We start from the raw sequence: 20,082 nt of genomic DNA on the forward strand, positions 1-20,082 counted from the left end.
GTCCACTTAAAATATAAGCTGCTTCAGCCTGCATACAGCCACTACTGCCTCTGCAAGCCACTTTGCAACCCACGTCTTCTTTTAAAAGAGTTTATCTGTTGTCACTGATGCTGTCCTGTCCACTTGGCTTTCATGCGTGCACATGAAGAAGGGCGATACCAAAGCAGAGCCGTAACACAAATTATAAATCAGTGCAGTTTTAACTAAAAACACATCACAATCTTCCCGTATGATTGAAAATAAACTCAGTGCCTTTTAAGACATCACAGCACTCTGTGCTGAATATGTTTGAATTTTGCTGATCGGACGAAACACGAAACTCGACGACATCACTTTGATTCTATTTTGCTTTTCAGTGTTATTTTACACACGATGTGATGAAGCCAAATATTCATTGCTATTTGCAGCCATCGCTCATCGATGATACAGATTTTCTGCGGTACTATAATAAAGTAATAAGAATATTCTTACAATACTAAAAACTCTTGGACTCGATGTGGCGATCAAAAAGGTTGGATTGAATTCTATCAGATGTAAAGATGAAGAATTTAAAAACTTGAACATGTATCTGGTATTCCCAGCTGTCTCCTCCAGCTCTTGCAGGACCGAGGCGTTCAGAAGCCAGCCAGGAGACATCATCTCTCCAGCACGTTCTCCGCTCTGAGCTCCTCACCCTGCATCTCTAAAGCTGGACCCAGACTCACAAGAAGCTCATTTCCAGCTCTCGTACCCATGATCTCAATTTCTCATTGTCAGAACAAAAAACGAACACTTATCAGCAGGTTCATCGAACGGCAAAAATCAATCTGTCAAAGTTCCAGTCAGACTCTTTCAGTTGATCAAAGTCATCTGAATCCTTCTTTTAACTTCCTAAACTTCATTTTGTGGCACTGACATTAAAACCAGTGGACTGTGAGTGTGTTTAATTTGGCTTCCCTGACATGGATGCAAATGAATGAGCACCACAGATCAGTGCTCAGAAACATTATAGAGACTGAAACTGCACATTATCAGAAATTATTCATACTGAAGTCCAATTACTGCAGCGTATTCACGGCCCTCTCTTCACTCAGGGTCCATTTCTGCCTCGTTAAAACTAACGAGAGCTCGTTCCGGTGTAGGGATTCAGATTCTTCTCTATCAGAGTGCTCAACCTCAGGACTTCAATGCTGTACTGTAGTCAACACGTATACATACTGTATGTACTGACTGGCCAGAGGGGGGAGTTAATTTGAGACCGGCTGTTCCCCGAGTGCTTTCAACCCCTCGGGCGCTCAGTGAGAGATAATTAATTGGCCGAGGTCTCGATCGTTCAGGCATTTTGATTTCCCACTGCACATGTTTGCTTAAACCAAAAGGTCCTTGAGAAGACGTGTGGGGAGGACGCGAAAAAAAAAGAAAAATCCCTCCCCTGAGCGCCGGACCAACCGCACACACGTGGCGTTTTAATTAACACGCGTCAAAGAACCAAACAGGTGAGAACAACTTGTGGTGGTCTGGTTATCAAAGCCACGTCACATTTAACTGGCAGAATTATCAAAGTCTGAAGCGTTCATGCGTGGCTCTGCGGTCGACCAATTATCTCCGTGTTGTGTCGATGAAGCTCGTCGGTGGGCGTGTCGCCGGGTCTCCACAGCAATCCCAAAGGTGTGATAAGACCCGGGCAGCAGACGCAGCGCTAACACACTGAGGAAGCTACAGACTTCTGTCTAACAGACTCAGTCTGAAGGTTTTCTGCTTCCTTTGTCTTTTGTACCACAGCGTTTCTGATCAAATGCCAGCAGGACACAAACTTCTCAGTCCATAAAAACACAGCGGAGGATGTTGGGAAACCCTCGCAGCTTCCCCAGAGCAACAGATAAAGGATCAGTAGAACAAATCTGACACGTGGCCTCACACATGAATGCACAAACTAGTGTTAGTAAAGGTCTTTAGGAGCGCTGTTTCAGCTGTGTTAAGGTAAAAATCTGATACTTTACTAATCTGGATGTAAAACATTTTCACATTAATGGTAGATTTTATGCAGCGGAGGTCACGTCACACCTGGGTCCAGTCTTTGTGCATTTGATTAGATTAAATGTCCTATAGGGGAGACAACAAACATGTAATGTGTTTGCAGGTACTTACTTTGGGGTCCTCAGGGAAGATGTTGTCCACCAGGCGTTTGTACCTCGGCCTCAGCGGCCCACAGCAGCCGCAAACTCCTGCAACGAAGACAGAAATGGCCATCAGTGAAGCCTGACCTCCAACTTTCTGTAATTAGCAGCTGTCTTCATGCCTCACAGACAACAGAAAACTGGGGGCAAGAAATGGAGCTTGTAACCCTTTTAAGTCAGAGTAGCTGAGGACGAAATGTGGAGCTTTCAATTGGATCGATGGAACCTGACTGTAAAACACATTCACATTTCCTCCTGTGACTCATGGACGAGCGCCTGAGACAATCCAAACTTACTCTGGAGTCAGGAGCTAGCTCTGATAGGTCACCTCGTATTGACCAACATGAATTAGCATTACAAGCAGCAGGCCGGGAGTCAATACGAAAGTGATGAGTCATCAGAGTCTAGGATCGGCGGCGAAGAAGTCCTCACGAGGGGCATCTGACTCAGGCGAGTTCATGCAGTGTTCAACTACTGCGTACTTTATGGCCATTTCTTTCTAAGCAGTTAAATCCAAGGTGAGAATTTGTCCTTTCCTAACATTATCCAGTAATTCTCCTAACGCAACATGAAACATTATCATCTTTCTGTCCCGACAGGCCTCAAACTTCACGTGCACACAGAGTTGTGAACGCTCTTCCTGACTGATGACCTCGACCGTCAGTGCAAAGTGTCATCAGTGAAATGTCAGCGTTTCTGCATTCAGAGGAGCAGCAGACCACAGCCGAGGGGTCACGGCAGCGCCGCGCTGCCCTGACAGTCGATCAATGAGGCAAAACATTAGTACGAGGGGAAGCAACTCTAAACATCTGAAATGAGAAGGACAACAGCACTGTGCACACTCGAGCCACCACTCATTCTTTATGCTTTGTTTCCTTCCTGGAAATGATCAAATGGTTGAGAGCAGCAGTTCCCCAAACTTTGAGGCTCCAGAGTTCTGATTTGGACATTGGTGCTTTTTCACCACAGAAGTGCTGGCTTAAGAGTTTCACACAGCACTGCATTTGTAAAGGTTTAATAAATGCAAGGTGTTTATGGAAGCAGTAAAAATGTTTAGCAGTTCTGTAACATTGTGTTAAAATAATACAAATATAACAATTTAGACCTTGACCTTAATTCTGAGAGACTAAGCAGGAGTAGTTGTTGTTGTTTTTTTTACTTCAGACTAAATTTGAAAAACTATTGGAAACCACCAAAAATCAATTAAGGAATTAACAGCATGTAAATTTGGCTCAAGCTGAATCCAAATGCAGAGAATCAGAAGAAAGGAGAGAAATCCTCCAAACATGATCGTCCAAAACACCAAATAACACTTCCCAGAATTAAATTTAAATCCATCAGCTGCAAAGAAACGTTTAAACAGTTTATGAAGCCGGGCGTCATTTATTGATATTTCTTAAAAATCAATCAAGCTCGATGCTTTGAGCGGGCAGCTGGCTCACAACTATCAGAAGATCCAGCTCCAAAAACATCTGCACCAACGCCTCCTCACGCTGCTGATGTTGGAACATTTTCCCAGAAACAGGTAAATAAAACACATTCTCACACTTTGCCTTAATTTTAATTTTCTGTGCTATAAAAACTGAAAGAAAAAAAAAGGGGGGGGGGGGCAGCACGGTGGCAAATTCCACCATCAGGCCGGGGCCTTTCTGTGTGGAGTTTGCATGTTCTCCCCGTGTTTGCGTGGGTTCTCTCCGGGTACTACGGCTTCCTCCCAACGTCCAAAGACATGCAGCTTGTGGGGATAGGTTAATTGGATAATCCAAATTGCCACTAGGAGTGAATGTGCGAGTGAATGTGAGTGCGAATGGTTGTCTGTCCCTGTGTGTTAGCCCTGTGACTGGCGACCTGTCCAGGATGTACCCCGCCTCTCGCCCTATGACAGCTGGGATAGGCTCCAGCGCCCCCCGTGACCCTGAAAAGGATAAGCGGAAGCGGATGGATGGATGGATAAAACCTGAAAAGGAGAAGTTTCCACAGACTGACGGCGAGACAGATGTGGCGGTGTGGGTGTGTCATCAGGATAACACTTTGCCAAGATGTTTCTAATCCATTTATTGACTAAATACCAACATTTTTTTATTTTATTTTATTTTTTTAAATTTTATTTTCAGTTGTTACACTGAATACCAACATTTAAAGGCAGATTATGGGAAACAAAAGCAGAAATGCTACTTTCTCCATATTCCTCCGCTTCCCTCCTCAGACTCAGAACACTAACTTCAGGGATCAGGCCTGGGACATCATTTCCCAGGAGCCCTGCTGCTGACACCCTTCATAAGATGGAAGGTGACTGCAACACCTCCAGAGAGCAGTCCTCGGGGGAACCTGCAGATTACCAACTTCATTAAGGCTTGTATCAACAACCTGCCGCCACTTTAAAGCATTCATTACAGATCCTACAATTGCCTGCCACATTAGGGCGGCGGGGGGAGCGGCCGTCTGTTAGTGCAACTCGTCGGCTTTAATGGAATTCAGCTCCGACGCTCTACACCTGTAAGCGCGACACAGAGACTCTGACAAAGTCACGTTGTTCACAGCCATGAGCGTGTGCACGTCCCTGCTTTGCTAATTCTGACTTAAATCTTCGTTTTCATGTCTTAACCAAAGTTTTGGCCTCGTTATTGTGACCGTCAGCTGACACGACTTTCATGTCCATCACAGTGTTGCACATCAACAGTTGGGCCTCTAGAATGAGTAAAATCAGAAGCTTCTTCAGATTAAACATCGCGTTTGTGCCTCTCGCTGCAGTCATCTTATACACGGCTTATTTACAGCCTTCACACTTGAAAAGGTGAAGACGCATGAATGTAAACGCGCACATGCTGGGCTCTTGCAGAGACACAGCGTGTGTGTTTGTGTGTTTGCAGACGTTGAGGATGAAGTGGAAACACCTGGGAGGCCGCGGCTCCTCCTGCGCGAGGCGTTCAGGGACAGCAGATGGATCGGGCCAAACACGGCGCTGCAGAGGGGGGAGGTGGTGTGACAGCTTTCTGTTTCCATCCTCGTTAACTCGCCTCTCATTCCAGCGTCCGCAGCAGCTCAGGGTGAAAATGCATCCACCTTTAAAGGACTAGTTTAAAGAGAGGCTCAAGGCACATGTGCAGTTATCATATAATCCCGCTAGCTCCGCCCTCAGAGACCTTCAGGGGTGTATTTAAAAAGTCAATTTCACTGAGGAAGGTTCCTAACTGAGTGAAGTATCGTCAGTCAGATTCTCTGAGCACCATCGGTATTCCTCTACCTCCTGACTACACTGAGGTCAAGGAAAAGGGGGCAGAGGTCAAATTTTGGACTAATCGAGTGCACCCGGGCTCCGGTGCTCAGCTTCCTCTTTGCCAAGCCGTCTGTCTCTTGACAGCTCTAATGCTTCCTTTAACATTCGGTCCTCTTCGCCTTGTATTTTGAGCTGTGATCCTTTTTTGATCAGTTTACCATCTCACTGCGTTTCCTGGACCGCCTTCAGCCCCGCTCAGCTCGTCTGTATGGAGGCACCAACAGCAGAAAATGAACGACAGCAGCTTTAAATTACATTAAAACTAATTCTGGTTTCGAGCATCGTGACTTCAGCGCCATAATAGAGGCGATGCATCAATTCAAGCATTGCGCTGCAGAGAAGGCTGCGCGACTGCTGCGGGCTTCAGACGGAGAGACCGTGGTGGTCGTTCAAACACACAAATAAATTACAAACACGCACAACAAAGTGAGCGGGCTGAGGAGAGGCCATTACAGAGGATGGAATCCATCATCCTGCAGCGACGAACACAAAGGCGGACGGACGTTGGTTAACACGTCCTGACAAACCGCTGGAGTCATGCAGCGAAGCATGAATCGCCACTAAACGTCTGAATCCACTTCTGTCTGCAGTGGGTCTAAATAGCTTGTAGCACGTGCTTTAATCACAGTTGCATGTTGGGTAGAGATTTGTCATCAGACAGTTGCTTTGCCCCCGAGCAACACCTGAGTACTAACATCATTTTTCTTGGTTGATATCCAGCCCAGCACAGAGCTGCACGTGTTTGATTAATCAAATATTATGGTTTGCATTTTTATGTGAAGTGAAAATAAGAAGCTAAAGCAGGAGGATCACAGAGCTGCAGAGGTAAGCACGATAAACTCAGATTTCTGAAACTGTTGCTCTGAGATTTTCTGCTCGTTTGTCACATTGAGTCTCATATCTATGTCTCATTTTAATGAGAAACCAACCAGACTGTGATTAAAATTTTATACTGAACTGAAGCGTCGCGTTTGTCCTTCTCATCTAGTTTAGTACTTTATTTTTCTTTACTTCAGAAAAGTTTAATGATCATTAAACTTTTTAAACAGAAGAGTTTGAAATGTTGGTTAAATAGAAAAAAAAACAAACGTGGGGTCGAGTTTGACCTACCGGAGCTCACGAGGCCTCGTCTGTTTGAGGAGCGGTTGTAGCTGAAGGCTCCGTCAGCCTCGGTTCGAGGCACCTGCCTGTATCTCCTCAGGATACCCCTCCTCACGTTACCACAAAATGACGGCATAATTGCAGAAAACTTCAATTTATTCCAACTGTGGTCCAAACAGATCCCACAGCCTCAGTGGGCAGGCATGGGCTTCTCTTCTTGGAGTAAATCCTCCAAAATGAGACTGTCTGCTCAAAAAGTAGATTCTGTGTCCGCCTCACCAGTGACACCAAGAAAACGTTCCAGCTTCACCTTTTCATGCTTTTTCCCTGGTACAGGATCAGCATCACATCTGTGATGGACAACATGCTCAACCACTGGGCTTCGAGCTGGAGCTGCGAGTCTACAATCACCTGGGATTACCCCACGTTCTGGCAGAGAAGACGACACCCTGCCGGGCCTAATGTAGGTCTGTCTACAGGGTCTCGGGTTACCGGCCTCTGCGCTCACTGGAAAACGTAATCCAACACAGAGACGGGGACAAAACCTGGCAACAGAAGAGCCTCAAAGTGTCTCTGACATCATCTCAGAGCAGGAGCTCAGTGAGAAATGAGAGGAACATTAACCTGAGAACCACAAATAAAAGCTTTGTGGTTCCTTTTAATCACATGACAGGATGTCACAAGACTTAAAAGGTAAAAAACCAGAGAAGAAAGGTTCCACAAGCTGGACACAAAAACGAATTATATGCTCTATTCATGAAAATGTAAACACATTTTTAATAATGGTTATACACTATGAAAAAAATGCATGTAAATGAGCTCCCTTACATCCTTGTTGGTAACACATCCTGTCCTCGTGAGTGGCAGTTTACAGTCAGCCTATATTTATATCTCCAAAACAAAACAGAGAAGAAAGGGTCTGGAAGGATCAGGGCTGGAAGAAGCACGATGACCAAGAGCTGTTCAAATAACTAAATAAATGGAAACTAAAACAGATTAAAAAGAATGATCTAGAAGAATGGACCGGGCTGTCAGGACACGGGCTACAAGTAGTTTTTGGCAAGCTGAGGCATTTAAATGGAAAAGATTCCCAGTAGAAATCACACAATGTGGAAAAGCCTTTTGGGAAAAGTCCTGGGAATGTGCTAGTTTGGTTGGTATAGACATGAGTAAACATACAGCTCCAAAACCAGCCCTGTGTCTGGATACATGAACACCTGTGGACCAGAAATCCAAAAAAATGCAAACTGAAAGCAGCAGAACCAACCAGGAACCTCCAGGGATGAAAAATGAAGCCAAGAATTGAACCTCCTCTAATGGCCTCTGTAGGATCTCTCCAAAAACGAGTCAGTCCCCACAGGCAAGTTTACACAATAAATGTTTAGGCCTGCAACAAAGCATGATTGTAGTTCTCTGTGGAGAGCTTCCAGTTCATAACAACTACGAGAGGGGCGCTTTAAATTGTTTACATTTCATTTATGCTTAAAGTTGCATATAATTCAGAGTTAGGGGTGGATACCAGCTGAAGTAGCTGTTGCTGACTGTTATTGGAGAAGCTTCAGATCAGCTAATTCGATTCCACTCGACCTCTCGAATGGGCTTTTTAGTGCAATCAATCAGTTTTGGTAACTCAAACTGTTACTTCAAAGGTTTAAAGACTACTTGTTCTGGTTTTGCTTATTTCCTGCGACACACGTCATCTTCAACTCATTGATGCTCATTTTAAACATGGACAAAGTTTTAATTAATGACGCACTTTTCAGGCTAACCACTCTGTTTCACACGTTTTTTTCTACTCTTGGATGTGCATGATGTCACAGAGTGTAGATATCCTGAAAAGGTCACGTAAGGTAAGGAAGCCCCACCCATCTGCAGGTTAATGGGCTGCCAATCAAAAAGAGTTACAGAAACAGGTGAGATGCTGCACATAAAGAGGGATTATTTTGAACAGTGATTCATGCAAAGCAACTGTAGAGCAGAATATGTTGCCTTTGAGTTGAGGTATTGATACATGGCCTTCTGTCTGTTGCTATTTTATTTCAAGGCTAAAAAAATAAATGATGACACTCAGCACCACTCTACACTCACGGATGGATGTTTTCCCCAGCTGTATAAATGATTACATCACCAATCAACCTACATAAGAGGGCGGTTGTATTTCCTCCTCATTTTCATCCATATTTAAAGCCAGTAAACACATCAGGTTTAGTTTTCTTTCATCAGATATGTTACCCTATACTTCCAGTGGCGTATACAGAGGTAGAATTATGTTCTTCAGACCCTACAGCTCCATGAAAACATACACCTCAAGACCTCTTAAGCATGACGCTGCTGCTCCATCTACTACTTCCATCTTTTCTTCAGCCTCTACAAAACAAACACACCTCCCACCAACGCAACTCTCACCTCTGGCATCGGCCCGTCCTTTAATCTACACCTAAACCGTCTGCAAGGCACGTAATCTACAAGATTAAAGAGTGCCCTCACCCCTGCTGATTAATTCCCTGCCCTTTGACAAGCAGATGAAAGCCATGTTCTCCCTCCCTCTCTCTCTACACACTGTCAATCAGGCGCCCGACAGCATCCTCCTCGCTGCGCCCTTGTTCGCCTCGCGTTTTTGGGGTCGCAGATGAGTGTGCGCGGGCCCGTCTGGCTGCTGAGACGCCGTCCTTGGAGATAAGAAAAATTAATAAAGTTGAGTCTGTGATGATAGAAGCTGGATTTAAATGAGCTGTGAGAGCGGCCTGAAGGAGAGCAGCGGGCGGCTGAGCGTGTTATTGTTAAAATTTTCAAGGGAAAGCAGGGCGATGTTATCAGACAGGAAACATAATCCTCTCACTGAAGGACTACAGACGAGGACGCAGGTATTTATATGAAGATATAAAGCTGATACAGATCCATCTTCATCAGCTCTGACACTGATCTGATGCACAAGCATGGTCCCCTACATCTTTTAGAAAGACATGAAGGGAGCATTAAAGCCACTGAAGGACATCCAGGACGTGATGTTAAGTTAATCTAATGGACGTAACTGAGATGATGTCCGTGTGCCATAAAAACCCAGCATGGTTTGGCTGAAATATCACAGAACAGCTGGAAGCATGTCCAGGGTGTTTTCGTGCTTCGTGCTCACACTGAACTCAAATCATCTGCAAGCCCTTCTGAAACCCTACGCCATAACCTGATGTTTACTCGTTAGAAATGTAACAACATGTTTCTTCGACCCAGTCTGCAGCGACTGCGATGGACCCGTTTAGCAGGGCTGGGCTATATTATACCGTTCACGGAAATACCGGTACAATGTTAGGCAACGATAAGAAAAAGAAATATCGCGATAATATGTGTAAAACGCGCATGTGCACATGGCCGAAAAAGCATGGCGGTAACGGAGAATGAGAAGGGAGAAAGCGGATCGTTCAGTGAAACGGATGAACCAGAATTGGTTTGTAAAAATGGTGCCACTTCAGTGATGTGGAACTGGTTTGGTGTTTGTCCGTCAGATACCCATCAAAGCACTTTTTTTTGTAGAACATGCAAGCGAGCCGTCGTTATTACCGTATTTGTCGGACTAAGGTGCTCGTAAATCTGGGAGTAATCTGGGTCCTATACTCCGTCCCTTTCAGGTCCCAAAGTCAAACGAACACTGCAGCATCACTGAGAGTTAAAAGCTGTCTAAATTCTTTCATCTTTAATAAAACAATCAGCATTGCTGCTTTACCAGGTGTAACTATGAAGTTTAACATCCAGGCATCCATGAAAAAAAGAATTTATTACATTTAATGGAGTTAAAAGTTAGCAGGAAGTTAGCGGAAGTTAGCTCGCTAGTTTCGCTAGTTACCTAAGCATGATGTAGCATGTTCTGACTGAGATTTCTGAAAAAATTCAAATGTACAGCTCTGCTATCACTTCCAACATAAATGAAGACAGGAAACTAAACAGCAGTGACGTTTGTAGGGTTACTGAAGTTGGGCTAGCTGGTATATAATGATGTGCTACGTGATCGCTAGCGACACAGCTATGTTAGCATAACATAAACCGTGAAGCTGCAGGATTTAAGCTAACACTTTTCCACTCGATAAAAGTTAACGTGAAGGTTCCTGGTGGTCAGGGACAAATGCAATCCTATGGCAGGATGCTGTAAACGGACCAAACTTCAGTCAGGAGAACAACTGAGATAATCCATCCACAATACCAGGTTAGTGATTAATATACTGCAACAACATGGGAACAGAGCAGCTGTGATAGAATACAGCATTAACAAATCAATGGTACAGAAGTGGAAGAAGCAAGAAGAATGAGTTGAATAGTTTGATTTATCTGACTGCTTTGTTTCGCTTAATGTGCCTTAATACCCCGTGCACCTTATGGTCCGAAAAATACGTATTTCACTTTTTTATTTGCCACACTGCAGTTTAATGTTGCAAAGCACCTCTTTATAACTTTAGTGGATATTATACATGGTTATGCTCAGGATACGTCAGCCCATTTCTACTGGAAATGCCTTTTGGTTAAACTGTCAGCAAGGAATTTGCATTGGCACTGTTAAATTTTTATATAGCTTTAGTGCACATAAAAAAAAAAAAACAGCTGCTTGTTTAAGTGAAAATAAATGGAATGGGTTTTTTTGCGCTTGTAAAGTTGTGGAGTTGTATTTTGTCTCGCAATCAGTTATATTGTGAGTTATATCGTTATCGCAAATTTTCAAATATATATCGTGATAAATATTTTTGGCCATATCACCCTGCTATACCGTTTAGTGCTGTCGTTTACTGCTGCTTCTTCTTCTGTTACCATTTTTCAAAGAGATCAGAAGAGAATGGAGCAAATCAAAGACAGAAACTCTGCCAACTAGTGTTTTGGTGGTGAAATTGAACAACAAAGCAGACAGGAGCATAAATGCTGGTACGACGTAGGCTCTGCAAGTCCCACCTCTCCAACAACCCTCTAATGGATAAAGCAGTAAAGAAAATGAATAAGATGGGCTTGTAGAGTCAATTTCTCCCTTTTTAAGAACTCATCCATTTAAAGTTACTGACTTAGTTGACTTGATAGGTGGCCCGACACAAGCAGCTGCAGATTTCACCTCCACTAATTCACGACACTGAACCCGACTCTCTCTGCTACACTTATACTGTTGGAATTAGCTGATAAAAATCTGTCTGTGCTCCAGTTTTGGTGAGTGAAATTGCTGTATTCAAGTCTGTTAGTACCAATTAGCAGATATATGAATCTGTCCATTGCACCTGTTGGTGAAATATGCAAATCTGTGAATGCATGTTCAAGAATTAAAAGCAAACTGTTTGTATACGATGTGTCCAACATATTCAAATATGTCGTTTTTATTTCACCTGGAAAGAAAAAAGGACCCACTTTGTACATCCATCTCCAACAGGCTCACTGTCAGTCAGGAAGACGAAGGAAATATGGAAATCTGACACATCATGACTCCAATATTTACTTCACACCTAAAAAGTGTCTCATCAGATCTGCAGCTGTGAGCCTGTTTGTTACATTAACAGTTACACATTATTTATACATGAATGTCTGCTGCTCATACCCATAAATATCCTGATATTTATGCATTTTGCAAATGGCCCGAGTGTTTGCTTGTTTTGAAAACCCTTCCTGTGAATGGCTGGTGGGCTCATTGACTTGCATTACCACATCCTGCTTTTGAACCTTGAAGGACACATGCACAAAAACAGATGATGGCCCATAAATTTACAGCCTCCCTGTCGCTCTGGAGCTGTCCCAGCCAGACGGATATCTAAATTTATGCTGCTTAAAAATCTGTTTTTCCCCCTCAGTCTGTGGCTCGGAGTTGTGGCCGGGTTTCGGCGGTCTGTCAGCAGGATTATCTGACCGCCGGACACACAACTTCTCAAGGTCTCTTATTTATCAGCAGAAGGTGAGCTCGCTGCACCCGTTCCTTTGCAGAAATGCTGTTTATATTAAAGCACAGTCGGAGAGCTCAGATGTTCAGCTGTAAGACTTCTGCCTATTTTGTTAGTTCAACCTTAGTTTGTGAAACGCTGGGACCAAAACACTGATCAGATTATCAGATTTATTTTCCCTGCATGCACTGCTACCTTTCACATCATAAACGTGGCCACTGCGAAATGAAACTGTGGAGGCTAAACTTCTGTAATATGTGGATTTTTCTCCGATTCGTCTCTGGCTCGAGTAAGATAAGGACTACTCTTCATTTTATTCCCAACAATGGGCAGGATGAAAGAGTTAGGATGTGCTGTTATTTAGGAAGATATTTTATAATGAGTTTCTGACATGAACGATGGGGTGAAACACCTTAAACTTCTTAAAGCTTTCAGGAAAAAAAGAAAATACAGAGTGAGCTGTTAGGGTTACATGAGCCAGGGCATTTAGACCTCAGAGCGAAAGGACAACATTCATTTTGGGACATTATAAAAGGGAGTCGAGCAATACAGGTCGAGGGAGTTTGGACTCATAAGCAGAGTAATAAACTCTCCTGTGGTGCTCAATATTACTGCGACCTTTCCTCGATGTGCAGACGCAGGATGCCAGGAGGACTCATAAAACAGCCTGTTTAGTCCAGTTTGTTTCTCATTTAACGAGTCAGTCTGTTGGATTTAACTCGCTGTCTTTGCAAATATAATATATTTGTTCCATTTGGTGCGATCAGTGACATCAGATCTGATCTTTCAGCCAGAGTTTCGGAGGCAACGGACTTAACTGAGACCAAAAAAAACATGCTGCCAGTATCATCCAAACGATACCAAAGCTATCACAGACTAAGCTAAGCTAACTAGCATGCTATAGCTGTGACATTACTCCAAAAGGTTTGCTCCCACGCAGCCTGTGAGTTGTTTGGTTAAAATTATCTTCACATTCAAAACCAGTCAGGGAGTCGGCATCATCTCATATACTCATCTTTTTCTTTTAATCCTATTTTTGGACAATCTGTGAAAAACTAAAAACTCACCCATCACAATGTAGACTACAAGGCCCTAATTATTTAATCTCTAAATGTTTATATCATTTAATCTAAAAATACGTTTAATTGATCCAACATGAACTAACCGAGACTTTCTTTGTTTGAATCAACAAATAATTTTTTTCCTCCACAAACTGTGATGAGGGTAAAGTTACGTTCAGGTGTCTGTACAACAACTTCATTATCTGGTCGTTTACACTTCTTTTTTGAATCTTCAAATATTAATTTACATTACAGTTTATTTCAATCTCAACGTTGAAGCTATAATAACCTCTACTAATTTTAGTTTATTGCATTTGTTTATGAATTATGCAAATACCCTCTCTGCTAATTACTCCCCCCCCCTCACCCCCTCACCCACAGTGTCTGTAAGATAATATAGAGCAAATACTTCTGCTTTGGAGAATTACGCTTACCTTTATACACTTTAACAATCACACAACATCTCAACCTCATCTAGAGTTGACAATTAAAACGCTTCCCTCCGTGCTTCGTGTTGTATTAGTTAACACATCTTAAAGCACGTGCAGAATTCGTTGAGTCTTAATTTGCATAATAAATCTACAAGTTAAAGTTTTTCCCTGAAACCAAGGATATTCACCAACACTTCCCTTATTTATACAGTAGAGAGATTTGCGATGGTATCGCCTTGAGCGCTCTCACCTTCCCCGTGGCACTGCCTTATAAACATTTAACCAGCAGCCACAGGAACAGTCGGCGCCTTGTGATAAATTTGTTATGTTCGAAAGTGAATTATGATCCAACTACAGATAGTGGATTTGTTGCGGAGGCGGTGGAAGCTCAGTGTTTCTCATTTAAATATTTATGTAGAGGAGACAAAAGAAGGAAATGGAAACGGAGTCAGATGAAATCTGAGGGTTCACGTTTCCTAGATGGTGAAGAGGAAGGAGGCGTCACGGGGAACTTGAGCTCTCTGCAAACGCTGAGGCGGGAAGGTACAAGTCTTACAAAACGACAAATGGATTATTTTGCTTTAAGCACAGTGAATATTAACCCCTAAAACAGAACAGAGGGGACAAAAAATACTGCAGTTTTATTTAAAGCTACAGGTTTCAGGTTTAAATACTTTAAAGTGAGTATTACTTCATGAATGTCTGCGTGTTGGTGACTGAGGTCACAGTTGGGCCAGACCACGAAGGACTGTTTTATAATCCTTTATTAAAAGATAACGGCTTCTCAAGGTGTGTTGGAACAGATTCCTGATGATGTTAAATGTTAAAAAGCAGTAAAGGATGCACTAGAAAAACATCAAGCACTCTTTGACTGGTAAAGGTAGACTTTAGTGTGTCTGTGGGGTCAACAATACATCACTGACAGCCATGCTTCCCAAAGCATCTTCTACTTTTCCAGACTTAGGTCAAGGAAGCCAAGCAGGTAATCCAAATGTGCTTTGTTCCCAGCAAAATGTTGTTGTGGGTCCAGCTCAGAGTCTCCTCCCATCCAATCAGATGCCTGGATCATCTCAGCTGGATCCTTTCCCCGGGATCTTCTCCAGCCATGCCAAGCTCGTTTTCCATGGTGGACCGCATACAGCTCACTTTGATCTTAAAATGGGCTGGAACAGTAAATTCCTCTGTCAGCGTAAAGAAGTTTACCTACACATTCAACCCTCGAGTCTTTGGGTTTAAATTGTAAGAAATAAATGTGTAAGATTAGAGAGAACCTCTGCTTTTGATAATTATAGTATGAACAGCCACGTCTTTACCTCTTTCATCTATTACCTATCAGTAAGAAATGCTGTGAAATTTACGGAGTGTCTGGCAGTCTGGCCCCTGGGCCTTATGTTTGACACCCCTGCTCTACAACGAGCTCCCTCTGGATGTCCAAGCTCTTCATCGCATCTTTGAGGCCGTACCGTTTGAGAAAATGCGTTTTGGCACCTGTGACCCGTTTAAGACCTGAATTAGTTAAAAGGTTGAGTTCTTGAGAAAGCAAACCATTAAATTAGTCAAATAAAAACCACAAAACAGTAAGTGGCTGTTGAATGATAGAAAACCTGTTCAACATCTATTAAAAAAAAAAAAAAAAACCTTACAAATTTACATGAAGAATAAAACTTAAAGCTAATTAATGCCAGTTCTTGCAGACTTCTTGTCTTCTGAGCAGCAAATGACCAAATCGGAGCTTCATAACAATCTGCAGACGGGTTCTAAAAAGCAGGCTTCCAGCAGGAATAAAGGCTCTTAAATAAATCATCTTCTCTCCACGACACTCAAATGATCTACGTGACCTCCTGATCCGAGCCCAACAGACCACCATCAAGATGAGGGAACACAAAGCGACCTCTTGAAAATCCACAGGAAGTCCAAGATGGCGACTCAGCAGGGTCCAGCATTTCAGCATTTTCAGCAAAGGCCAGCGGGGATCCTACTCAGCACCAGTGAGGTCGAGCTTATAATGCCGACCCAGAGAGCGCATCCGGCGACATTTGGGTTTTAAAAAACGCATTCAAGAAACAGAAGCTGCTGTCTCCCAGCCGCCCGCTCCATCAGTCTGACACAGAGGGGGTAGCTAAAGCCGAGCGGCTCGAAGAATGACTCCAACGGCTGAGCCGGGAGATCCATCAAAAACAGCAGGGAGGAGGATGATTGCTGAGCCGACCCATCCGTCTCTGAGCAAATTACAGCCACCGGCAGGGAGAAATCAGCCAGCATAGACAGGGAGAGGTGGATGCAGGGGGAAGAGTGAGGAAAAAGCGAGAGGAGGAGTGAAAGAGGGGAAGAAAGGAAGGAAAATGGGGGTAAAAAAGGGACAAAACAGAACAAAAGGTTTAAAAGGGCAAAAGACTTGAACGGGTGGCATCACGGGTGATGGTAGAGGGAGAAAAACAAGAAGGGAGAAAACACTGAAGAGGTTATGAGGAGGAGGAGAGGCTACAACCTGACAGATGAGCCCAATATAAAGACCTCCACCCTCCCATCCACCTCCCAGACAAGGAAGCTCTGGAGGACACTGAAGATGACGACATTAATCACAGATCTGACGTCCAGACCAAAACTTCACTTGTATGTATTTGCTAAATAATGAATCGCAGCTATCAGGACGTCTTTAAACCAGCCTTCATTTCAGGGGAGCAGCTAAGTGAAAGAGTGAGCTGCTAAAACTGAAGCTGGTGGGCATCCAAGAGGAGGAGCGGGGTGGTGAGAGTCAGCGCCAGCACACAATTACCTGTCTAAGCCTTTTATCGAGGGAGAGAGGCGCAGCGAGGGGATTTAACTCGACATTCCTCTTCATAAATCCTGAGAGCTCAGGATCCCTCAGTGGTTATTGGATTGAATCACTTTCTTAATGTCTCTCAGTTCAACTCTTGGCAAAGAATGTGTGTTATATTAAATACATTAGCCTGAATCAAAGAGCTGCTGGATGCCAAACTGCAGCCTTAGAGCTGGGGAAGCGGGGGGTGCAAACGAGCCGTTACTGTTGTTGCAGAAAGTGTTGGAAATACAACGTTCATTTGATACATTGTGTTTGAAAGTGTGATGGATTCCCTCCTCTTTCCCATCATCTTCTAACTGATGAAGAATCTGGTTCTTCCTGTTAATAAGGAGTTCTTCCTCACCACTGTCGCCCTGTGCTGCTCATAGCCGATCACCTGATTCCTAGTTTCTCTCTAATGTTGCAGAGTCTCTAAATTACATTATAAGGAATCTAGAGATGCTACCTGAATCTAAATGATGAGTAAGGTGAGGCCCAGGGGTCCTTTTGTAGAACCATCTATTACACACACTTCACAGATCGTAAATCGATGGAGCAAACATGGCAGGTGAGCTGATGCGGCCCTAAAAGAGCCAATCAGGTAAAAATCTGTGCTTTTGACGTTTCTGTGCTCCAGCACAGTATAGTTCACAGGTATTTTGTCTGTAGGTCGGCTTTCCATGAATAACACATGAATAACATAATTTGCCTTAAAATAAAATAATTTCTCTCAGCCTCTCCCTCACCGAGTCGTGCAGCTTTTTCTTCTCTTAGCGGTGACAGCTGGTGGTCTCAGCCTCACCCTTCTGTTCAGATAGAAACTAATAAAGTAAACGCTAAGTTTGTCATCAGCTGCCAAGTGTTTTTGTTTCACTTTGACATTATTTTTCACATTAACTACTTTTGTTTGTTTTAAATTGACGATTGTTTACGTTCACTGCATTTTTTAAATTTTATTGTTGCATATACGTTTATTTTTTATTTTAACTCTTAATGTAACACCTGCCAATAAAAAACAACATGGGATTATTGTTGTTCTTTGCACACAGAAGAATAATTAATAAAAACTTCATCACATCATCATTTCACTCAGACACGCCTGCAGACACACACTTACACACACACACACACACCTTGAAGCACAAACACACAAAATGTGATGCATGAAATCCACAGCAGAGACGTAGGAGAGACGCACTGTAATAGTTCGATATCCAGAGGCAGCATTACAACTGCTGTGTGCTGCACACGAGTCACAAACCACGAATACACACCGGGAACACGTCCTGCTGCATGACTGCTGCTCTTTTACAGCTCTGTGTCACGTGCACGTAGGTGTAGATGATACATGGCAGGTGTGCACGTGTGTGTTTGTGCCACAGCACATGAAAATAAATAAATCGGGGCACATTTAATCACTTCCTGGTCAGAGCTCCACGGCAGGAACAATTTAATGCAAATGTGAATACAACTCGTTCAGCAGTCCTGCTAACAAACACAGTTTTAAAAAAGTAAAAACAGGTCTGGCACTCTTCACGGAGCCATTATGTGTCAGTGTAGAGCCTCAGCTAGGAGCATTCCCTCTCTCCCTGTCATATCTCCACCGGCTGTGGTGAGATGAGAGCCGTCAGTCTGATAAAGAAGCTGCTGTGAAGTGTTTGCAGTGGAAGCTGAGGGGGGATTCACAGGATCTCTCACTTAACTCGTGCTCCAGAAGAAAGCCGACAGGCGTGACTGACAGAGACTACAGCTGCAGATACTTCAGGGCAGTCGCAAAGTTTATCACGCTTGGCTACAGCTACACTTATGGACTGAAGACAGGCCTTTGATTATTACGTTTCACTGTTGTAGTGAAAGCTCTGTTTGGTTTTCATGGTAACTTGCAGCAAACAAAGCTGACAGTGTTTACGGTTGTTTAATAGTGTGAAAAAAAAGAGGTAATGAACTGATCCAGTTGCTGGATTAGATAAAATGTCACAGCTTCTGATCTTTTCTCAACTAAACCTCAGCAACAGTTGACAGAAAACAACATTCAGATGATCTGTATTTTCATTATAAACTAATTCTGTGACCTCAGCGGCAATAAAATCACATCTATTCCCATCTAGTCGTAGTTCAGGACCACCTCAGTCAACACGGCTGACCCCGCTGCTTCACATCACAGTCAAATGTTTATCTTCCCGCTTCCATCCGCCAGGCCTTCAGCTTTATGTCAGCTCACAATGGGAGTTCAATTGGACTGATGGAGGCGCTGCCCCCACGCTGTGATCTTCAAAAACCCCAATAAAACCCAAAAAAAGGAAAAGAGATCAAAACTGTGCTTCCCTTTTTCCAGAGGTGCTGTGAAACAGGTTTTTCTGCCTCCTCGTTTTGCATCCTAAACAATGAAATCTGACCAATAAAATCGCTTCTTACAACCAATGAGCAAAAACTTTACAGTAACAGCAGGAAAACCGAGATGAGGTCGAGTACGGGAAGCGCGGGAAAAATTCAATCCTAAAGCTTTTATCAGCTCATTTCTCCTTCAGATCAAATTTCAAAATATTATTTTCTATTCTTCACAAAGCAGATCTGTTGGGACGGCCAGGCTGTGAAATGTTGTCAATAAAAACCTCTTAAACCACATTCAAAATGATAAAAAAAAGAGCAAACAAGCTGTTCACCGAAACAAACACATTTACTATCCAGCTCAGCTGCTGAAATATCGAAGGCTGAAGGGCACGAAAGCAGTTAAAATCAGCCTCTGGTCCAGCAGGATATGAAGGTTTGAAGTGGAGCAATTTTGTGCTGCTTCCTCTCTTGACAGACAGTCTCAGTTTCTCTATGAGTCAGCAAATGGACTGCCACAGGAAGCGATATGCAGCACTCACGGGCATATGGCGCTGTTTACGCAACACCACTTGAGTTTACTTGTGCTGAAAAAACACATCTGCTAGGCGCAGCGACGCAACGGCAACTCAAACACGGCTCAGCGTGGAGGAAAAGTGAACCAAGAAGAGCATTTGGTTGAGTTTGCCTGAGGTCAGAAAGTTGTTGTTTTTGGATGCATCATGTCAAAGTAAATAAGAATATGGTTACACAAGAACGAGTGTATAGAGCGACATGTAAAGTGGCCATTAAAGGAACTACAGTTCTCAAAAAGGGAGACTCCCATGTTAAAATGTGCAGCAGTAGGTGTGGCTGAGGGTGAACTGCAAGTAAAAAGCTTCAGTTTTTGTTAATAGGACGAGGACACACCCATTAAAATGACAGAAGTTACAGATTCCAATAGATCCCAGTCAAGCGCCATCAAACCTGCTTCCTGCCACAGGATGGCAGTAAACAGGCACTGGGAGGTGTTTTATGGTACAGAATGCTGT

At 43.3% G+C, this 20,082-nt stretch overlaps 1 protein-coding gene across 4 annotated transcripts in view; it reads right to left on the reverse strand.

The window, feature by feature from the left end:
- Positions 1-20,082, reverse strand: part of efr3a (EFR3 homolog A (S. cerevisiae)) — a 112,312-nt gene that overhangs the window by 72,036 nt on the left and 20,194 nt on the right. For all 4 annotated transcript variants that reach the window (XM_026149172.2, XM_026149171.2, XM_026149169.2 and 1 more), the window contains one exon: positions 2,128-2,204. In XM_026149172.2, the coding sequence (XP_026004957.1) occupies positions 2,128-2,204 (77 nt within the window). The remainder of the gene's footprint in view (positions 1-2,127; positions 2,205-20,082) is intronic.

The sequence above is a fragment of the Astatotilapia calliptera genome, chromosome 18, assembly GCF_964374335.1.
Source record: "Astatotilapia calliptera chromosome 18, fAstCal68.1, whole genome shotgun sequence".
NCBI classification, from domain to species: Eukaryota; Metazoa; Chordata; class Actinopteri; order Cichliformes; family Cichlidae; genus Astatotilapia; species Astatotilapia calliptera.